We start from the raw sequence: 23775 nt of genomic DNA on the forward strand, positions 1-23775 counted from the left end.
TGAGCAAATTTGCAGCACCAACTAGGGATATTACATGACATATCAAATGTGGTAGGAAACACTCTGAGGATCCTTCAGCTGCTGTGTCTCCTGACCATTTCTGATATGACTGATTTGCATATCTCCAACACTTACGGAGAAGAAACAGGCAGAAGAATCTAGTAACAGTGATACCTAAACACTAGAAAAAAGAGAAGATTGGGCTTTACAAGACAACTAGCTGGGAGAACAGATGGTATCTGGCCATTCCCCAACTCAGAGGCAGGTCTCAAGTATTTCATTAACGCTGAATTTGAAAGTAACTTTGCATGAATGTGTTTCTTCCTTTGTTCTTTGCCCTGGAAGGCCAGCTGTAAAATCATTTTAATTTTCCTTTATTTATATTCTGAAACAAAAAGGAAGCAAAGACCCAACAAGAATTCTACATGGAAGAATGCCATGTTTTACAATTAGAATATATGGGATGAAATTTTAAGCACAGTAAAGATGGTTATAAAAAAATATAACTACAAAACCTGTACTTTAAAGCAGAAATATTCATGAAATACCACAGATCATCATTTAAAGAATTTTAATCTACAAGGTATCTGGATATAAACTACAAGGTATCTGAAAACAAATTAACAACATCGCACATGAAGTGAAAATAGCTTACATAACAAAAACTCAATCTTACCTGTTCCTGTTCCAGTCGGATCACCTCCTTGGATCTGCAGAATTAAAATAAAATCAATACGTTACACACATATCTGTGTGAAAGACATTAAATACAAGCCATAAAAGCCAATTCTACTATTTTTTCTTCCTTCTATACTACGTGATGTTGACAAGTTAGCAACAAGGAAACCATTACTACCTATTTGGAGTTTCTTTTATCAGCTGGCAGTCATCTCCTACATTACTTATCCAAGAGCAAAATGACAGTTTTGTAAAAATAATAGGTCTCTAGGGGGTAAATAAGAAAATAAACAGACTCAAATGGGTTAACCAGATCAGCCTTTCTATTGTGTGTTAGGGTGCAACCTGCTTTTTAACTGATGATGCATTGCTTTTGGAACATAAAAGGCTTTATATTTTGCTACCAATCCTCCACATGATGTGAAGGCAAAATTAGAGGATGTAGAATATTTTCTGTATTTGAATCCATGTTTCACAGTATCCTCCTCACTGTCTGCAACGGGAAAAATCCCCATGTGAAACCAATCTTTTAGCAACAAAATTAATCACTTTATATATATGCAGGGTCTACAGAAATAATATTCCGTAGCTCAACGACAGTAGAGGGAGCGTGACATGACTAGCTACGCAGTAATAACACACAAGCACAATTTTAATGGTGAGTTAAACTATGAACTGAGATATATAGTGCTGCCAGAATAAAAAAACTTTTCTTTTCTCTCTCTCTCTCTTTTTAGGATGGCAGGATGGAATGTAACATTCAGTGATGTCCTCTGAAAGACGTGCACTGCCTTCAGGATCAGGTTGCTAATTTTTTTGAAAGGAACTTACAGTACAGCTACAATATCCTAAGCTGCCTGGACTGTACCTATGTAAATTAAAGGTCATATTTCTAGGCCTTCTGATGGCCTGCAGTAGCAAAAAGACGTCTCAAGGACTCATAACATCTGGCAGTCTTGATATTAAACAAAAAATGCATTAGAAAATCTATTAACTAGGCTGGTAAGTAGCCAAATCTAAGTTTCAATCCTGAGAATTAAACCTTGGAATTCAAAACACTTTTTCAGACTACCATGTTATTAGGTACATCTCTTCCAGAAAGAGGTAAGGAAAGTAAACCGTTGCTGAAGGATTATATCTTGATATCTTTATAAAAGCTTGATGTAGGCTCAGGCATACAGTAGTATGTAAATACTGGCATACTCAAAGTTAAGCATATGATTAAAATGACCATCCAGTTTGAATCCAAACTGTTTGTCATTGTAAGAAGGAGCTTCACTTATATGAGAGCATCTCTTGCTTCTTTCTACCAGCTGTGTTCAATAGGATATGAAGGCCAATGGTTTACAACTATATATGGAGCTCTCTAATACAAGTTGAAAGCTTAGGTCTTTGACTACTAAAGTCAGCTTTCTGTTTCAAGAAGTGCTCTTTAACTCCTTCACATCCTGGAGCACTCTCAGGAAAAGATAATGGGACGGTATCCAAGCACCACAACCTGAAACAAAAGTTCAGCTGCTTTCTGACGTTTCATCTGAATATGATTTCAACAGGCCACACAATTACATATTCAAATTAGCATCTCTCCCACCCTCCACCCCCTTCTGTTCATTAACCACCCACCCACAGCTTGGGGAGGCTGATTGCCTCCTTGCCAAGGCAATGACTCCCAAAGGCTTTGTCCGGAATGCCAGTGAAAACACTACTAAATGCAGTGATACTCTGTGACAGTATTAGTCAGAGACAGCAGTTAGTAAGACCAGTAAAGTACAAATTTAGTAAATTAGGACAATCCTAGTTCTGAAGGTCTATTTTAACATACTTCTATTGCAAGTTGTCATGCACGGAAGAAGCTAAATAAATATTTTGAGGACATCATGTATGTGCATTACATGGGATTTGCTCAATACTCACGACAAAATTACGAATTGATCTGTGGAAAATTGTTCCATCATAATAGTTCTTCTTGCACAGTTTGATAAAGTTTTCACACGTTCGGGGTGTCTGAAAGACAAACAGAAGTTTTAATTAAGCAATACCTTTAGCCTATCAAATTGGTCATTACATTATCTACAACAGTTACTTTTCAATCATTCGTGACTATTGAAGAGGAATGAACCTCTGTCTACAGAAAAATAAAAAACATATACTTTTTAAAATTATACAGGAGATACACATGTTGTGTTAAATAAATTAAACTCAGACCTTCAAATTAACACAAATAAGTGTTGAACATTAACTCGGACAACGTGAACTCCTGGTAGATAAATTGATAGTGAAATCAGGTAAGCTCAGACTTTCAGATAACTTAGTTTCAATAGCGTACCATAATCCTCTTCCAAATGGGCACTGAAAAAAGTTCATTTCCTAGAGTAAGAAAGAACCTGACTACTCTGCTTTATTATTGCAAAGTGAGCACATTGAAGCTAACTTGAAGAGAAGCATTTGATCCCCTTCACCACTTGGAACTGAAAATAGGATTGACCCCAGAAGTCACCGTTTTGACAACTGGGCCAACACACAGGAAAATAAATAATAATAAAAAACGTCAACACGTTTTCAGAAATCTGGAAAAAAAAGAAAAAAGTAAAAAAAGATGTTGAATACATTGCCACTTCTAATTTACTTTTACAGTGTAAACTAAAGCTATTTATTTGAATTTACAAGCTCGGGCATTCAAATGTTTCCTTTTCAAAACCTTTACCATCTACCTAGTTGTATTCCCATATTAATTGTACAGATACTCTTCTCTACAATATTAAAGTACCTTCACACATACAAATAACGTACAAAATATATGCACAAAACCAGTTTTCTGTACTTGGACACATCTTCAAACTCCACTATGGAGTATGTGCATAAATCTGTTCCAGCTTTACCAGAATATCTCCAAACAACTAACTAATCTGAGATGTTACAGACTTTGAAAATGCACTTCTTGTTATATGCACTTGCAAGCAAAGCCCCAGCATGAGTCATGACGTCTGTAAACAAATACATACAGGACTCCAAGCGTTTTTCTGAAAGAGACTGATTCATTTTGAATTGATAAGAGACTATTCTTGGTTGTACCACTAGACTGGGAGCTGAAGAGAGAGTGAGACTGAGACTTGCAATTTGAAGTGGCTTAAAAACAACCAACCAAAAAAATAAAGCCCACGGATATATTTTTTAAAAATAAGGCAAGCCCAATTACAATAACTTAAGAGTGAAATAATCTCTATCTTTAAAAAACAAACAAACAAAAAAACAACCACACACACACAAAAAAACAGATCCATGTAATTATTCATACTGAACCATCCATAAGTTCAATTTTCCATAGTAATTTCTCATCTGAAGCACAATCATTCTCACCACTGTTTAACACTGAAATGTCCCTTAATTATCCAAACAAACGTTACCCTCCTACATGGCATCTGAAATCCTTTTATAATGATTCCTTCCTAATTACTCTACAAAGATATAGATGACAGTTGTCAGCTACCATAACTGGGAAAATAAACAGGTTCTAATGCAATCTTACACCAACTATAATCTCAGATTTCCTTTATACTTCATTTCTCAGTTATAACGGTAATGGTTTATGGTAGAATGACACTAAGACATGTATTTTGGTAGCATCCCAAGGGCAACTTGTAAGTAGACATATTCCATAAAAACTGTTTCAAGCAATAGGAGAATTTCCTATTGATTCAATGTTTATATTGCAAATTTGGAAACTTTTATTTGAACTGGACACATATCCATGAAAATAATCTTTGTACATAACTTTTCAAGTAAAATTAAATCCCTGAAGAATCATTTGTCAGTGTATGTTTCCCTTATAAGACCACATTGTAACAACCTTGATCCTATAGTAGTGCTATTAGTTAGCACTCATGAAAAATGTCAGTAAGGATAAAAATAAGATTAAAAATTTTCTTTATGAATCAGAAATGGAATCAGCAGCTTTTAGCCTAAGGCACTTTATCTCTTGAGAGCCAAACAGTCTTTGCAGAGAGAGACATAGTTAATAAGTTCTCTGGGGGGAATACAGCAACCTGTAATTAATTTTTTAAGAAAAATGAAATCAGGCAAAAGACTAAGTCCCTTAGGGATATATACCAAACTGTTTTAAACTTGCATAAAGTTGATAACCCAATACAGTTTTCCTATTTATTTTCAATACTTGATTTGTAAAATATACATTAAAAAAATGGCCTTAGTAATGTGTTTTTCCATGCAGGACCTGTGCTGACCCTTCTTTCTAAATTGTTTTCTAGTTATTATATCTTTTCCCAGAAACAGGCTTTTCAAGTGCAACTGCAGAAATATTTTGTGTACACGCAATAATCATTTCACCGCAAGGTTTTCTTTAAATAATTGCCACCAAATTGGTTCCCATGGTCACCTCATGCATCATACAGATACATTTGGCAGGTAAACAGTTCCTTAGCAACATTACCATTACCTTTTGTGGTGCTTTTGAGTAGAGACACAAATAAAAAGGTTTGCATTCAATCAGTAATAAACCCCAGTTTCAGTCATGCAGTCGATCTAGAATATCTGGCTCAGATTATCTGATTTATTCAAAGCAGTTAATGTTCTTGCCAAATCTCACACTGCCAAGCACATTTCAAGGACTGTTTTAAGCAGCATCCTGTCCAAAGCAGAAGGGCTTGAGGTTCCTGGGGAAGGTGTAGAACGAAGTTGTGTTCTGCACTGACCATGTAAACACAACCGTCTTTGAAGTCTTTGTTCCAACTACAAAGGCCAATGAGAAATATACGTAAACAAACCTGACTTTGTTACGCGAGTGTAAGATCTTGCAGAAGATGTCAGACTCACAGTCTTGGAATGCAAACCTGTCTACTTTTTCAGAAACTTCCTCCACACCACTTGCCTCACACCATTTCTCAAGGAGGAAGGGATGGCCAAGACACCTAGAAATGTGATAAGTGCAGCAGACAATGCCACTTTTTTGTTGGCTCATTAGTGACAATGGACTCCAGGCTCTCCTTTTACTTCTGGCTGTTCTTGTCTCAAATCAACAGGAACAGTTAGCTTCTCCCTCTATTCTTTTTACATTAATCAGGAAATTACGTATGTTATTTTATTCTCCTATGATTTGGACATATACATAAGACAGTCAGGGTGAAAACACCACCTTATTTTGTAATCTTGTTGATTCAAAAGCCAGTAACAGAAAGAAAAGTTAGGTTGTAAATCTACTGCAATGGTTTCTTGGAAGGCTGCAGTGATAGTCCCATGAAGGCAAACAAAGAAGTTGCAGAAAGCTGAAGAACATGGCAGGACAACCCTGAGAAATCCTCCTTTTCCTTGGTCAAGATAGGACGACAAAAGTAAACATGGCTCATGATGTCCTCCAACTTAAAGACAATTCTATTCTCTACAAGTGACAAACATTAAGAAAAAAAAATTACCTTTATCCTGTTCCCACTTCATTCCCCATTTATTTTGAAGATGCCATATAACTGTACTTCAGTTGTTGAAAACTCATGCCCAAGACAAACACTAACATTTTAATAAACCCTTAGAGACAGGAATGCAGACGAATGCTTATCACACAGGAAGATCCAAATGCTGTGCCTGGCTCACGGACGGGCATATAATGAGGGTAACAACAGTGGTTTTCTAGTAATGCTTACATCTCCCTTTAACTAACACACTTAGGGGGTAACTTGACATGGAAACATCAGCACTCTACCAGTCACTAAACCTAGACAAATTTAGGAATTAAAAAGATTGCTACTCAGAGTGAGCATGCAAACACAATAGTGACAAGAGACAGATTGTGAAATCATGGAAGAGGGGAAATACTGAAAAAAGGTATATAAAATTTAAAAAGAAACTCTTCCTTTGCTATAGTTTCCTTTGTGCCAGCAAGGATTGTTACAAACCAGGCAAAATTCACCTCTCCCGCTGCAACCCAAGACCAGAGGGGTAAGACAAACCAAGCCAGATCACTACCTGATTCTCACTTTGCATCCCTCCTTTCTCATCTGTTGAAATGGGTCATCACATTTGTAAAAGTTGGCTTAACTCAGAATTTGTATTGGACAGATGAAAGGCCAACCAGAAGTAGACTAAAAACCTGCGGCACCCCTGTTGCCAAGGTACAGGAGATGGGAAAAAAGAGGAGCTTCTGAGTTGTTGCTATGACTGCAAGGAAGAAGGCTTTACCATGTGAAGAGCTAATCATTTCAAAATGCTTCATCCCTTGAGGATCTGCATGAACCTTACAGAGAAATTTCACACTAAGCATTCAGAAGCTGTCATTTGCACATCTGTATAATTTCCTTGTGCTAATTCCACTTCCCTTTTATTTCTTTTTGTCTCTCTAAATTGGATGAACTGTTGTAGTTGCACTAAAACACAGAGCCTTGTCCATTAACCCTATGCTTCAAAGCAAAAATAATCTGCAATAATGAAAAGCTGATTCCTCATGAATTGAAATTGCATTCTACAGCCTTCATCTTATCACACAAATGCCAGAATCCTGCTATTAAGAGGCATGAACTAGTGATGGAAATTTCTAAGGCTTCAAACTAAGCTTACTTTATTTTTTCCTTACATAGATCTCCTTTGGCGGATTTTCTGTTGCTTTAGTCCATTTACATACGTGCTCTTTAACCTTTTTTTTTTTAAAAAAAAAAAAAAACAAAAAAAAAACACACACACACAAAAAAAACCACGAACAACAACAACAAAAAAACAACAAAACTCTAAAGCATTTTCACTCTTCATTCTAGCTCTTCTAGAATGAACATTTCTAATTCATGAGCCATAAAGAGTTGATATGGTAAGGCTTAAACTCAGTTCTCCCCATCTCCCCACCCCTCTCAATCTGCAATCCCCACAGCCTATCAGTCCCTGAGTAACAAACTCACCCTAATAAAAGCCTGGCTTTATTTAGGGCTTAGTCAGAGACAGCGTTACAACCATAATAAAGCAGCAGTTTCAGGAATCACCATCTATCAGGTGCAAGCATCTGCTTCCTCCACTAAGTCATGGAAAAAAATTGGACATACAAATGGTTTTCAATACTTTTCAATACAAAACACTGTACCAGAAGACAGATTAGGCTACCTACCCTATTTCACTTTCAAATAGACTATGAGCACACTCAATTTGTCTCAGAGCAAGAGGGACAAGAAAAATCTAAAACTCTGCAGAGCCCGCTGCAAAAGCTTGGGGAGAAATACAGTGTGGGAACTCAAAACATTTCTCCTGCAGGAGGATTCATGATTGTAGACCCTGATATCACCCCCTGCCACTTCTACTTTAAAATACTTCCCCAGCACATGAGAGGGATTGATCCGGTGACAGGTTATGGTGACAAACAACAGCTGCCCACTGTGGCTCAAATCAAAGAAGATGCTGTTCATGTACGAGAGACCAGTCTTCTCAATCTGATCATACTCTGAGCAAACACATTCAGATCAATTTGTGATCAGAAGAGCACAGATCCAATGAGATAGGAAAGATGAAAGCATCAGGGCACTCTGGGGTAAAACACTTGGCTAGACTCGTTAAAAAAAACACTTGACTAGACTCGTTAAAATTAAAACAAGAATCAGAACAAGCAAAGTATGCCTCGGGTAAAAGATTGTTGACTTCATAGCAATCATTTGCCTATTTTACTACCTCAAAGTTTTCTAAGAACAAACAGTAGAATTCTTGCATTCTCATTATACAGAAACCTACTATAATTTAATTAGCTGTTTAGCAATCTAACAGATTGCTAAACTTCACTTTTCAGAAGCACTTTTCAGTTCTGACATTAATGATACTACTGAAAACTTTTCCAAAGTCTAAGTAAGATGTTTAGCTTAGACAAGATGCCAATAAAAAAATGACATACTCTATTCCCACCTCCTGACTTTTTTGCAAGTAGGGACAATCAATCAGTTTAGCTGAGAACAATTCAAGTTAAACAGGGCATCTAATTCACTCATCTAATTTGTCAGCGTTAACTGCTAGCTCTCCAGAGGCAGCGCCGTCATTCCTAGCTGCAGTCATTACTTTCCCTCTAACTTATTTATTGTAGTAGTAGAAAAGAAAACAATCCTTTCCCCCTCAAATTTGTAAGTCACAGGAGGGTTGAGGAGCTTGTCAGACAGTGCAGTGCAAGGCTGGGCACCAGCAAATACGACAGCATCACTAAGTACAGCTAAAATGAGGACCCAACTTTAATTGCTTGAGTAACCTCTAACAGCTGTAAAGTTTGGAGTATCGCAGGTCCCACAGCGGCTCTCTGGCATTTCTTCAGTCTGCAACTGGCACATAAATTCTGCATTTTAAGAAGATGCACCTCATAACCACTTCCACACTAGACAGCAAAGCTCTGGTAGCTGTCAGCCTCCCAAGGTCACCCTGCTCTCATCAGAAGAGCCAAGGTACAAACAAGAAACATGTCACAGGAAGATGAAGAGCAGCAGCTGTGTAACTCCAAACCGCCTACCTCATCCTCAGGTTTGGGATCACTAAGTGGCAGACGCAGCTGGTATGGGATTCCTGCACCGTCAAATGTCAAAAAGCAAAAGAGACTCCAATAACGATCAATTCCCTCTACCAGATCCAGCTTGCCAGGGATGCTGGGGAGGTAGAAAGGTCCAAATGTGCAAAACATATTCCCAGTTACCCAAAGGCAGAAGCTGCCAGGAAAACATGCAAAGAAAGCCAACGTCAGCCACGGTGCACAGACAGGTACACAAGGAATTGGATAAACGCCTTCCTCATTTCCATGTTGAATGGCCCATTCTGGCAATGGGGCTCCTATTGCCCTTCACTGCTGCAAAAGTGAAAGATGGTAGCACACAGGTAAAGCATTTCCTGTCCGTATCTCACAAGAAAATGTTTCTCCTATTTCACGCATAGGTGTCGTGTCCCTGAAGTTAAGAATAATTTAAATACTAGTTTCTAGCCTCTTAAGAACAACCAAGAAACAACCTGCTAATCAGTATTGCTGCACAGGGCCATTCTACTACCAGCCACAAAGAGCACCAGATCTGTCTGCCATTGTAGCACTTTGAGGTAAAAACACACCAGGAAATAAAAACATCCTCTCTAACAAACATTTTTATCTGACTGTTCTACTGGAAGAGGACAGTTTTGTTTGTTTTTAGCTTCTGTTGACAAGAACTTTCAAAGCTGAAACTTGCAGCTCTTTCTACAATGACATATTTTGTTGAAAAAATGTGAAATAAGCTATTCACAACCACGCCAAAACCACTGTACTTCACCCCTATGACCATATGACTGAGTGAACATGACACTGGTAAAACAGCAGCCAGATATTTGCCAAAGACAGCTGGCACAAATCGAGTTAGAATGGACATTTAAATTGGAGGGAAAATGAGAGATTCAGGAAGACTGGGGGACCTTGTCATGCAAGAAGGTCAAAGGATTTTTTAAGGAACTCACTTCTTTCCCACTGGAAATGGAAAAGAAGTTTACAGGCTTCTGATCTTTGGATCAGTCCCTCACACAAAAGGACAGATGATTTCAAAGAACAGGGGCTAGATTACACATTTATAGATCAGAGGCATATTTAATAGGTCAGAGGGCCTCAAAAGATTAAAACATCACTGTCTGTAGAATAATGGCTTCTTCAGATAGTTATGCCAAGACATCATCATTAAGTAGAGTTTGCCAGGTCCTAAAACCTCAAAAAGCATTTGTGGAGCGCTTGACAGAGCTCTGAAATCCACCTCACATTCTTCTTTGTTATGCCAACTTGCCCTTAAAACTTAAAGTATTAAATCAGAGAGACACAAGGGAATTAACAAAAACTGCCATGGCAGTTCAGGATTAGTATTCAATTACCTCTATCACATGTGTTTAGCCACCAGATCATTACTGCATCGTGATCATTTGTATGAGAGCTTAAAATGGAGAAGGGAGATAGTACACAAAACAACCAAACAATACAATGAAAGTAAAAAAAAGTCTCTGTACCCAAATTAGCTACATGACGTAGCCACATCATACAGCACCCCAGTGGCAAAGGCACAGAATTCAGGCTGTTCCAGCTCCTAGTTCTCCAATCTATCTATCACACCACACTGCTTTTCTACTTCCACTTCCATGTCAGTTTGACTTTTTCTGCAGGATAAAGCTTCCACCCTGGCTTAGGTTGCTTCACCATCTACAAGGCATAACTTCATCAATATAGTCACTAATAGAGCAGAATACAACATAGATGATGTAGATGGCTGTTCCCAGAAGCATCCCAATTAAAGCAGCTAAAAGAACTTGAGATTAGAAAAATCACCATAAATAAAATACAATAAATCCAGCCACATTCATTGCCTTTCATCAACTATTTCTTCATCACTTATTTGTCCGGCTGTGTATAAGACAAGAGCTGAAAGAAAAGCACGTTGGATGTGTTAAATCTTCTGTATTAGTCATAACTACTTCTGGCAAGTAGAATTTTGTAAATTTGTTTCCAATTAGTATATACAACAAATGTTGGTTATGCCCAGCTGAACTCAAGCTTCCTGGAAAATGTCCTAACAAATGGCCATCTGATTACGTCCCCATCAGGGGGAACATACTGTATCTGAACAAGACGACTGGGAGAAAAACAAATGGTCATAAAGAGCAACACACACACCACTGTGGTGCAAAGAGAAGAGAGAGCAGTAGTGTACCTTTGCTCATTTGAGGCAAAAACTCAAACAGATAGGAAAAAAATATATATAGATAAAAAAAAACAAAAAACAAAAAAAAACAACAACAACAACAACAACAACAACAAAAAAAACAGTTTATCTTCCAAAGTCTCTATTGCCTTTTTCTCAGGTCAGTGACTTACACCACACATCATCTTTTTGGAACCTAACTGAAGTTTTCCGGTGCTCTGAACAAGTGATTTCAAACACAGAAGATACCTGGATTCCAGTCCTATCTCATGCTCTTTTTCTGTATCCTGTCACAAGCTAACTGATGACTTCAATCACACTGCAGCACTGATTTCCCACCCTGGATCAATACTAAACTTTTCCTGATTAGACTTTTGGTACTAGGAAGAATCTCATCACTATCAATCTTACTGATTGGTAACTTAAAGTACTAGTGTACGAAGACCCCTCCATTTATTTTTAAACAAAGGTGTCCACATGTACATATAAACCGAACTCCAGACAATTCGTACTGCCACGTCACTCACAAAAACAGGGAAAACTGCTTCTGCTCCAAAGAGAACTCAGAACAGAAGAACTGGGGACAGAGAGCAGGAATCCAAGGGGCGGCGTACTAAAGACAAAAATGATACTGGGCAGACTTCAGCAGCAGTGCAGACCACTCTGAGGAGAACTGCAAGAATATTTTGTTTAAATAGACACCCCATAGCCATGAAAATACAACTGAAGACTCCAAAGTAGACATCACTCTATGACAGCAAGTATGACACTTGTTGTTCTCTATTTCAGCAAACTTCACCTCAGAAATGTCTATTTAGATCTTGCCCATAAGACTATTTTAAAATGTAATTTGAATGTTGTATGTCCTACCTCTGGACAAAGGTATTCATTTATCATATTTATATAGCAACTTCAGAATCAACCTTCCTAAAGCATTTCACAATCATGTATTTGCAGAACTCTGCAATGAAAACCACTGCTAGGATGGCTTCCATAATAACCTGGGCACAGGATGTCATTCAGCAATTACAAAAAGGAACCTGTGGTTAGGTCGAGGCAACAACCAGTCTGAGAGTGCTCAGTTGTTGTTTTTTAACAAAAAAAAAAAAAAAAAAAAAAAAGAAGCTAAGCACCACTATAACATAGCTCATAAATCAGACACTTGCTCCTGCACTTGCATTGATTGAGAGAGTGAGAGTAGATACATAAATTCCCCAAACCATACACATTTTGGCTGATTTCAAACAGTAAAGACAGCCTAATGCTGCTATCAACTCTCTCATTCCCCCTTGTAGCACAGAATCTCATGTTGAATCCACTGGCCCCAAATCTGCTGGTGGTCTGAGAGGGTATCAGTACCGTGCCTTAGGCTGAAATCTGTTCCTCACTCCTTTCCCTTTGGAAAAGCTGAGGTCCTACCCATACCAACTACACTGAAAGATTGCAAAGGCTTAAAAGTCATGCACCAAAAAGTCCATGCAACATTAATTTGGGCAGGCATTATGATACAGTCCAGCTCTCTCAGACTGCATTCAAGGGGCTTAGCTACTTGGTCAGACAGTGCCTTACCAAGACTCTGCACTTCTGCAGAAAATTGAAATCCTGCATATGATTTCTTTCCCCTACAGAATTCCAAATTATTCCCAGAACTGGTTCAGCTTGTGCACTGAATCAGGCAGGAGAGCAGATTGAAAAGAAACATCACATGATGAAATAATTAATACTATTGCAGTGCATATTCACAAGCAGAGTGAACTGAGTATTTGAAGGCCTTGATTTTGGGATTTCCCTATTTTCTGTGTCTGTCCTTGCCATCACAATAGTTCTGCTGTAACTGATCCATATATATGTGTGCAACTTATTTATGTATTATGCATTTGCAAGATGTTTGCTCTATTCTGCACTGTGCTAGCTTACATGCCTAACCTCAGTGTGATTCAGGAAAAACAAAATTAGAAGCACAAGCTCCTTATATAGTAAAGGAAACATCTCCAGGAAGAACTGATTTAATAGACCTCAGATGATGACCTAAAGTGGATGTTGTGAAAAGCTCCTTAAAGCAGCAAGTTTTTCCTACCTATTCTAAATATATATCTTCTTCCTCAGTTAAGCCAAAGGTCTGCTTAATTCACACAGATTTAATCAACACAAAGAAATGAAAGAAACAGATGGCTAGAGACCAATGTTCAAGCAGGTTTGGTAGTGCAAAATACTGCACACTTCCAATATGTACGTGAGGAAGCACTGTGTGAAAGGGAAATGAATAGGGATTTAGCTGGAAAAAAAAAGAAAACACAACGGATATCATACAAGAAGCTTTTAATGGGCATTTGAGCCTGGGTCCTCAGGACGGAGTGATACTGGTCACACGTGTGACCAAAGAAACCACGCTGATAAGAATAGCTGCAGCCAGCCTGCACTAGCCAGGAGCCAGTTTCAGAACATATGGCAAAACAAATGAGTCAATGCAATCTGCTCATTCTGCTGCTTCCCCCAAATATTGCTGTATTAACATCCTCTGCTTTTTGCCTTATTACATAGTGTTACTATTTAGGAGCACGGAAAACACCTGTACGGATGACAGAGGTCCACAGAATTACTAGCATGATGCGTTTTTGTGGAAATTCTCATATTGTTTACACAGATCAGCTTTAGTTGTTTACATGTACCTTGCTCCTTGCTTTTAGGGAGAAAGGAAGAGAAAGGAAAGCTGGCAGAACTGTCCTGGTTGCTCATTTTCCTTACCCACAGCTGCACACATGGTTAGGCAAAGAGGATGCATTCTCCCAGTGCATCTCTGGATTCCACACTAGGCACCCCAGCTCCCAGCCAGCATCACTATCTTTAGTTCTGTGAGGTCCACGACAAGAAGATCCACCATTTAAACCCCAAAACATCTACATTCAGACCTATAATTTCTCAAGCAAAAAATCTCAGTAAGCAATTGAAGGTTTGGGATTTTTGCATTACAAACATTTTCCTTTTATAGATGTGTCTGTACAAAGAAATAACCAAAAACACCAGCAAGCAGTGTCTGAGACATCAATGTTGCCACAACCTGTCTGTCTAGCATGAGTCTTACCATGTTCAGTATTGTAAGAGCCACAGATTTCTTGAAGAATCAAACTGTATTGACTATAAGGAAACTCTAGTACACTGTTTTTTAAATGAATCTCTACCTCTTAAAGGCAAAGGAACGACATTTGAAAACTTGAACCTTAAATACTGAGACAGCAGGAGATAAAAACATACTGCATGGTTTTTGTTTAAGTTTGTTCTCTAAGGTCCAGGATTTAAAAACAAATCTAACATTTCTGGTGATCTTAACCAGGAGTATTCGAATTGATTGCTCTCAGTTTCACCAAGGTTCTTTTCCTGTTTCTGCCAGTAACCTGCTGTGTAACCTTGGATTATTCTTCCTTCTCTGTACTCTTCCTTCTTTTTTTTCCTCTTTGCCTTCCTTATCCAGTTACTGTTTGAGTCCCTATAATCTTGATCTTTTGAAGCTCTCAACAGGTACTATGATATGTTGTAAATTGCTCCACTAAAACGTATGGGACTACTCATGAGCATGCTTATGCATGCAGTAGTATAATATATAAAATTATACATGTATGTATACACATTACAATAGATAGCCCAGTCCAGACACCTACTGAACATGGATGCAACACAGACATTACACAGAATTCACGTGTTTGAGTAGGTATTGATGAAGCAGAATGGAACAGTTCTATGAAAGAGATCTACATAATTTGACTTCCACAATTTGATTTACAAATTCTAAACAGATTTTGCCATTTCACTCTTATGAGCTTGTTGAGAGAAAGAGCGGGACTGGCAAAGTGGGGTACTTAAAATTGTACTTGACAGTTGCTAAAATCAAGAAATAAAAAAGCTAAAATTATTGAAGCTAGGTTGTTTGCACAAGGGTATAGGTAAGGTACCAGCAAAAGAGATAAGACCACAATGCTGGTCTTGAGTCTCTTTTGTTCTTAAAGAGAACTTCCACTCAAAAACTGAAAGGGAAGCATCCAAAAATCCCTGCTTTATTTAAAAGTGATCTCCTTCCACACCCTCAAAAGATGCAAAATTTGTTCAACCATTTTTTACCCATGAACTTGCAGGAGATAATTTTAAAACTCTTCACATCTACCCCTCAAGAGGTAACCTCTGTTCATTTCATGCCATCTCTTCTAAGTAAACAGCAGCAAGGGAAGTACATCTACTCTTGCAACAATTCCCTGGCTCTCTTGAATCTCCTAGAGTATTTTGCTTGAAAGATGAAACTCCAAACACACCAAAATCACTGTGAGTTAATTACTTACCTGTATCTATTAAAACTATGCACTGCTCCTATCCCTGGACATTTTCATTGCTAGCTCTGACATCTCTCTACATCTAGATGTACATGTACATTAGAAGATTTAGCCTATGGGGCATACAGTACCATGTCACAGTGTAGCTCCAAGTTTAAGTCTCCTTTGTTAGTGTGGAGTCGTACATAGCCCTTCTTCTTCACATATTTGTATCTTACAACATCTTCATCAATAGCAGCTGTAACAATGCAAAAAGGCAATAATTAATTCTCTGGAAGTTTATTCACTGATCAGCAAAAAAATTACTAAATTCTACTGTCTGACCTTTTTCCTCTGGGATACTGGGTCTTTGGGGATTGCACTCGACAATTTATTTACGATAATCTCACATTAATCTCTGTGAGAAACACTTTCCATTACAGAAAGCCACCAGCTCCTCGAGAGCCAACAATATCATCTGTATTTTTAAGTCACAAAAAACATTCAATATCACATACTATAATTTTCAAGTAATATCTACCAATCATGGACATTACTTTGAAACCAAACTGGTTCTTGTCAAACTTGGAAGCCAAGCAGGTAGTCATCAGTCAACCACAAATTGCTGACATATGAGAACCTACCCAGATCTGAAAACAAATAAAGCTAAATTACTGGAAACTTTACTGGAAAGTCAAACCAAAGGATCAATCTAGAATGTTTCTACTTCCATTGTGTCAAAATGTCCAGTAAGTCAAATACTTTCAACACCCAAAGATTCACCTGCAAATCATTGCAATTCAACAAGTTAAGGAATTGAACCTGGTAGTGTGACACACTTTTGCATTTTAGTGCCAAAAGACAGATTGCTTTCTTCAACTGGGAATACTAACTGCTCAGCTGTTTAATTAATGTTCAAACTGAATATATTCTAATGATTTATGTTGAGGCTAGAAAATGAAATAAAAACTTTATATTATTAAACTGCATTTTTGTGTAGAAAATAACTTTGAAAAGCAGGAAATCAAAAGCTATCACCACAAAATTTGCCATGATTCTAACCAATACCAGGTTATACCAAAAGGTAGTAAAGATTTTGTATGAAATTTGAGGAGAGATTATACTTCTCTGCTAACTTAGGTAAGTGGATACACCATTTTGTGGTCCCTGGTCATAGGGGTCATCATCCCCTCATTACTTTCAGTTCAACATAAGTAATTGCCATTCAGAAGATGAAGCTAATTCAAAACTGCTTCATTATTTTCAGAATGAGCTTATGTGAAAGTACGGATATATCTGCTCAAGGAATACATTTCCAAGGCGTTGTTACTGGCCAATTATCAATGCATTCCTTCAGTCCCCATAAATGTATGTGTGCTTGGGAGCACTCATTAAAACTGGAAAGTAAATTAACAGCTTGTAGATAGGCAATTCTGGTACCTGCTTCGTGGGTAGTTTCAGGCACCATTGCAGTGGAGGTGAAGGAAGCACTTACTGCTCCAGTGGAATAGTGAGCCTGTTCGCAGACGAAAAAGCAAGAGAAAAAGATATTAGCTATTACAATTTATCTATTTAAGAAACTAGATAAGCACTAGATACTATATAAGCACTGAAAACACACAAATATCATTTATTTCATCCTTCTGAAGGCAGACTTTCTGCTCTTTCTTCTTCTTACAGGAAGAAACAAATATCCAATGTAGGGATATTTCTCCATCTGTTACCCATAACATTTCCTCGATGAAACTCTAGTTAAGGCTGCCCAGGCACTGAGATGAAGGGGCTTATTCCTTCCACAATGATTTAATACATTATTATGCAAAGATTTTATTATTAGAATTTATTTGTGTGTCCACAGGTAGAGATATGAAAGCAGTACTGCTGGCAAGACATCTGTAAAATTCTCCAACATTGCTGAGTAAGTGGAAGGAAAATCCAGTGAACCACAGAGACGCTGCAGAGGAAAACAAACCAACCCCCTCCCACACACAGGCCCTTCTGCATGCAGAGGCATTGTCCTATGGCTCTATTTTGAACTTTGTGATTCTTCTACAGAAAGAAAATGTGAACATTAAACGTGGATTTTTATAGTAAATTAGAAAGACCTAATAAACCCAGAGATACTTTTAGTGACTCTGGGGTAATGACTGGTAGAGAATGTATGTGTAAGTCACGGGCCAATGCTCTGTCCATCAGGTTACACCGCATGCTGTGCAAGTTTATAGTTAACCCATCCACACGATTAGCTAATAATCTGACTCTCCAACACACGTAGAGTTCATCATTGCTTCTTATGTCTTTCTTTTTCTCCTGGAATATTTTCTTTTCCTATAATGCTATGCATCCTGAAAATGGGGCAAACGTGATCCTACTCATACGTCACATATGTTCACTAACTAAACTACAAATAAGCCTCCTCATAAAAAGCCATATGCTGCATTACTATTCATTTTCATGTAAGTATAATCAAAGCATGGAGACACATACATCCCAGAATTATTAAAGAAAAATACCCTGTCTTGCTCATTTCAAACAGCCTTTGATGTAGGAAATCTAGATGCAGATGAATGCTCCTTTTGACAGCCATGAACACACAGTAACGTGCACCTGGAAGAACATTCTTTAAAATATTTCACTAAAAATCCTGCTCTACATTGGAAAAAAAGGTGAAGCAGCTGTAGTTGATTTATGTGTTTGCCCACACCAGAAATGATTCACTTGCACTGCCCCTAAGGTGTGTTCTCTCTGCCAATAACTGCAGGAAGCAATGATAAACAAATTCAGAGCAAGAGACTGCAACCTGGGAAAAAAGGTTCTGCCAACACATACATCATAACCACATCAGAAAGATTCCTTCTTCTTCTTGTGCTCCATTTCTAAAACATTTAGGTTCATTTATAATGATTTAACAAAGAGAAATTCATTGACATATAACATATTTCTAAGAATCCCAATATGATTTTTATACCTTCATCTGTGAAAAACTTCCAGGTAACAGAAATATAAGAAGTGTCTGTTTATACTGTGATATGGCATCCAAGCCAAAAAACATTTATTACTTCTTCAACGGTGCTAAAGTGCAAGTTAAGTCAACTTACTGCATTCAGCTTATCCACTTTCTTCTTTTCAGGAGCCTTCATAGTAGCTGCTAGAATATCATCACCTTTGAACTCCTTATAGAGCTCCAATAAAGTCTCTCGTGTCTCAGCATTTGTATTTTTCAAATAGTAAGATGGATCTAATTTTGCTTTTTCTTCATCTATATAAGACAAAATCATTCAGAAATAAAAGACAAATTCTATATTGTTCTCATTCCTGTTACTACACACCTTGTCATACAAAAATCTTCCAGTTATTTTTACTTTTTTTTTTTTTAATAGTCTACTAACTATGTTTATTCTTGCAGAAACAGTAACAAGTAGCAATGCATAACACTAAAGACAGGATAACCTGAAATATGACACAATAAATGCCAGTATGATGATATATAAGAAAAATCAACTTCAAATCAATTACTGCAAAAATTTATTTGAGACCACTGCAATTGATCCAAGTTCATACAAGTCTAACCAAATTATTTCTATAGAACAAAGAAAAGAAGATATAGTTGGGTGCCATATAAATTTCTGTCCTTTGTCTCTTTACTAAATGACCAAGTCTGTGACGCAAAAATCCCAGAATCAGACCTTTAATGAGACACCAGGGAGAGAAGGCTGGTGGAGTAGACTGTAGAATTTCATTAATTATATTTTTTAAAGAAGTTTCACTTGTTCTCTGTCTTGGCATGCCTAGTATTTGCTGATAACGAAATATTCCATCTCTGAGATACTACCCTCCAAAAATAAGTGGTTAATACAGTTGCTGGCTTGCAGAATTAGTAGCTTTAAAGAGATGAGCACAGTAAGACTCAGAAAAACACACCATGCTTAGAATCAGCAATTACACCTCATTAGAAACAGTTCTAAAGGAAACCCCAAGGACATCGGACAGATTTTTTCCCTTCGACTACAGAACATTAGCAGATATCATTAAGCATTTAGTTATCAAAGAATCACAAAACGATTGTGAAGCAAATTCCTTAGTTGTGATATCCACAAAGAAAAACAGAAAAGACATTTTTGACTGAAATAATTTGAGAAACATATATATCAATCTTTAACTTGGAAGACATATTGTTAATTCAGACAGAAGGATGAACAACACATTGTTGATACAGTTAAATGTATGAAACAGCACCTAGCACACAGCAGATGAGAACAACCTACAAGAAGATGTAGGTTTCTTTGTCTTGGTTCTGGTACAAGGCTATTAGATTTTTTGGCAAATTATTTTTCCTCCTCATCTCAATTCTCTCTCATCTACTTTCTCTTCAAGGACATAGAAAACTTCCTGTGTCTGTGCAGAACCCAGAGACAGTTAATGATTTCTCAAGGAATCATGTCTTTGTTTCAAAATTTATCAACTCTTTTTGATGTGAAAGGGACAATTTGAAAATGTTTCCAAGAAGCTTTCAAAGCTACTATCAGCCTCCAAGGAATACTCATCCATAAAAATGGAGTCTTTAGAATTTGCATATTTGAGCTGGTGTTTTCTCGCCTACCTTCAATTCATCCTTACCTGGATCAATTATTTTTATGTTGTTCTTAACATGAAAGAAGTTAGAGACATTGAATTTATCCAAGTTTGTTGGATCCTGAAAACAACAATTAAAAAAAAACATCAGAGAGCTTCATAGGCACCCATTTCACACAACAGATCAGTTTGAAGGATAGTCACCACCATAATAAACCAACAGGGAGACAGAATAAATACCATATTCTCCAAACCACAGAAAGAATGAAAAAATATACAGTTTCTTAAAACAATTAACCCCAACAGGTAACAGCAATGAGCATGTATAGTATGCACTTCAGAGAGTCTGGAATTCAGTCCCAAACACATTACACACATTTTGCCTACAGAAGTTGCTAACAATCCCAAGATGAGTCTACCCTATACTAGTGAGAAGACAGATTGAGCAGCTGAAATCCCCTGATTCTTTCCTTCATTCTGTGGTTTGGTATAACATCTAAGCAAATTCACATTACCTATCTCCTATTTATAAGTGTGCCTGATTTACACATGCTCTGTGAACTTTTGTAATTTATTTAAAAATACAAATAAACTTTTGAGCAAGTCTTTGCAGTCAGACCTGTGGGTTTTTTACAGCGAAATCCATGCTTACACAATTACTTTAAAATATATACAAAATAATAAAAATGAAAACAAAAGTGCTATTATGAAATCTCTGTTCAATGACCACTCAAGATAAAAAGCAAAAATACACAGCCCATTAATTGTAAATCTTTACACTATCTCTAGGCAAATTTCTACACAACTTTGACCCTTTGTTAGAGAGTGAGATGAGGAATGCTCACTGGTGATCTAGGTTACATTATACTATTACTAAACAGTTCTTAATCCTTCCTCTTACACTGACTTCAAGGGCTTTTCCTCGAGTTCCTCTGTGGCACAGAAAGGTCAAAACACCAACTTAGGAATTTCTGGAAGTTTCATTTTTACAGAAAACAATTCAAAATCTAAACTATCTTAATAATATGCTACAGCTGTTAGCTCAAGATAAAAATATTGCAACATGCTATGCATAGGACTAAAATACTGACACAAATAGTATTATCCCAAATAAATTTAACAAAGCATCTCAACCCACCCCTGTTGTTAAGAAGTTCTGACAATTCCATCTCTGCTCAAAGTAATGATTAATACAAGCAGAGCTAGTAGCTTCATCACTTACTAAATGATCTAATTATGCCTTTCATTCATCCCTGAAATTGTATGCTTCCACCAGAGAGTACATTTTTAGTTTTAGTGCTGGTAGTAAAACTAAAACACGTTTATAAAATCAAGCTGTGCTGGTCTGCACCCCAATGATGACCTCCTGGCTTTCTTTTGTTCCCTTTACCAATCACCACATACGTAATCATTTTGCATTGTTAGCTGCCCCACTATACCCGCTCTGACAGATCTTCATCTAGACACGGGCAGCCAAAAAATGGATATTTTGTCTTGCAGTAGAAACAGATCATCTTTAAATAAATCTACTAAGGAACAGGAAATTTGGACATGTTCCTTCAAGCATTTTTATATCCTCTAACTCCTGCGCTCAGGCATATTTCTTATTTTGTGTCAATAAAAGTAAGATCATCCTCACATACACTTTTATGTACGTATGAATAGAGATAATTCCAGCCTTGCTCTCTGATAGTCAACGAGATGCACGGAGAAAGTCAGGACAAAGGGCTCAGCGTGTTTCCAGAAGACACAGCCCGCCTCCTCCCAGGCATTCTGCACTAATCACAAACTGCTGCTTCCACTGACAGAAATCATCGCCTTGCACAGAAATGTGCCACCACTAAAGATGAAGAAAAGAAGACTGCTTCTCCTTTCCAGGAAAGTGAGAAAATAATCCACGTATTAATATTAATGCAGACAAATGGATTTATAGCAATCCACATTTCTGCCATTCATGGCAAAGCTGAAGGGCAAGACTGACTCCTGAAAGAGGCTGCTCAGGAGGTACGGACGAGAGGGGAGGGAGGGCAGGAGACAGCAGTAACGATGAAGCAGATAACAACCCTACTATGTTCCTCTAAATAAAGCTTCTAGATTTACCGATTTATACTTTGTTCAAAAATAAATAAAAGTATACTGTAATTACCACCGCCTTAAGAAACCAAGTGTTTGTGCTCAGGGTAGTGTGACTCAGATTAGTTCAAACTGTTTCGCAGCCACTATTCATTCAGATGTTTACTGCTTTAACTAGTCTAATTGCTGGCATTGAGCAACTCAGTAAAAATGTTTATATTCTCCCTCCCTGCAAGGTATTTCTCAGGGCTCTCCAAATCTCCACTGGCCTCCCCACAGGCAACTCACCCATCGTGGTGAGGGTGCTGAAGCCCACGGCGCAGCCTCCTGTCCTTGCACACCACAGCTGTCCCGCTGGGACACCCGGGACACCCCCAAACCACTGTGACAAAACCAAGACCAAGGTCCTAAGCCCTATTCTTCATCACATTCAGATGGGCTGCCACGATAAAAGGTTTGATTCACAGCATTTTCCTTTGTTCTCCTGACTCCACAAACCAGGAGTCTCACCACACGCTGAGAAGGCAGACAGCCCGAATGCCTCTTCCAGATCCAGGTTTGCTCTGTCAGTGGAAAACAAAACACGAAACAGTTCCTCAGGTTGAAATCTGCGTGTCATCTTACAGAGAGCAAGTGGCAGGCTGGCTTCTCCTTCTAAAATACAGCACTGGGATACACTAGAAGCTTAATTACGACTAGATAAACGTGCATACTGAACATGACAGAACTGCACTAAATGTTAACTTAAACACAAGATCCCATTTGCTCCTACTGTCCCCAGGAGCAGAGCACATCTGACCAGCCCAACCTGCCTGCAGGGCTCACAAACCATTTCCTTACTGATAGCAAAGGTTCCTACAACACAAGATATGCATCTTTCAGGTAGCTTTAGATAAATTTGCAAAGTGCACGTTTTTTTTTCTTCACTCAAGGAAGAAAACTGTCTAAACACTTATAATTAGCCTGCCAAATTCCTCTTGTTGCATTGCTGACAGTTACTGGGCACACGATCACAACAGTCTAAGCACGACTGGCATGCCGACCCCACAGTGATGGCAGACTGATGTACCTGCCTCGTCAACGCCTTGAGTTTTGGTGAACCAGCGGCCTCTCCTGTTCCTCTCCTGCTCGGTGAGAGGCCAGCCTCACTGGGGACAGAGCTCCCATGATTAAGGCCTAAAAGCCACAGGCCTAAAGAAATAAGTTCTGTGTAAGTGCACAGAAACCAGAAGGTAAGACGAACTTTGAAGAATAAGCTGGCCTACTTTTGTTTGGTTAAAAATACGTACTCAAATTAGCAGGGGAACAGTCCCAGGGTCTTTCTTATTGAGGCTACAAACAATAAACTGAATTTTAGCAAATTACTAACACAGATCTAGACATCAAAGGGTTGCTAACAATCACAACTATTTAGAATCTCATATTTTATGTCCTCAGAGCTCAGATTTCAGGAAAACAATCTCCAGTTTTATTCCACTTTTTTTTTTTCTTCTATCATTTTT

The 23775-nt window shown here is 37.9% G+C and overlaps 1 protein-coding gene across 3 annotated transcripts in view; it reads right to left on the reverse strand.

Annotated features, from left to right (window-relative positions):
* The window catches only part of PPIL2 (peptidylprolyl isomerase like 2), a 72476-nt gene that overhangs the window by 24070 nt on the left and 24631 nt on the right, over positions 1–23775 (reverse strand). For all 3 annotated transcript variants that reach the window (XM_068654271.1, XM_068654274.1, XM_068654272.1), the window contains 6 exons: positions 20246–20321; positions 18727–18887; positions 17069–17144; positions 15781–15887; positions 2593–2682; positions 677–710 (listed from right to left, as the gene is read on the reverse strand). In XM_068654271.1, coding sequence (XP_068510372.1) covers positions 677–710; positions 2593–2682; positions 15781–15887; positions 17069–17144; positions 18727–18887; positions 20246–20321 — 544 coding nt within the window. The remainder of the gene's footprint in view (positions 1–676; positions 711–2592; positions 2683–15780; positions 15888–17068; positions 17145–18726; positions 18888–20245; positions 20322–23775) is intronic.

This window comes from Anas acuta, chromosome 17, assembly GCF_963932015.1.
Source record: "Anas acuta chromosome 17, bAnaAcu1.1, whole genome shotgun sequence".
Lineage (NCBI taxonomy): Eukaryota > Metazoa > Chordata > Aves > Anseriformes > Anatidae > Anas > Anas acuta.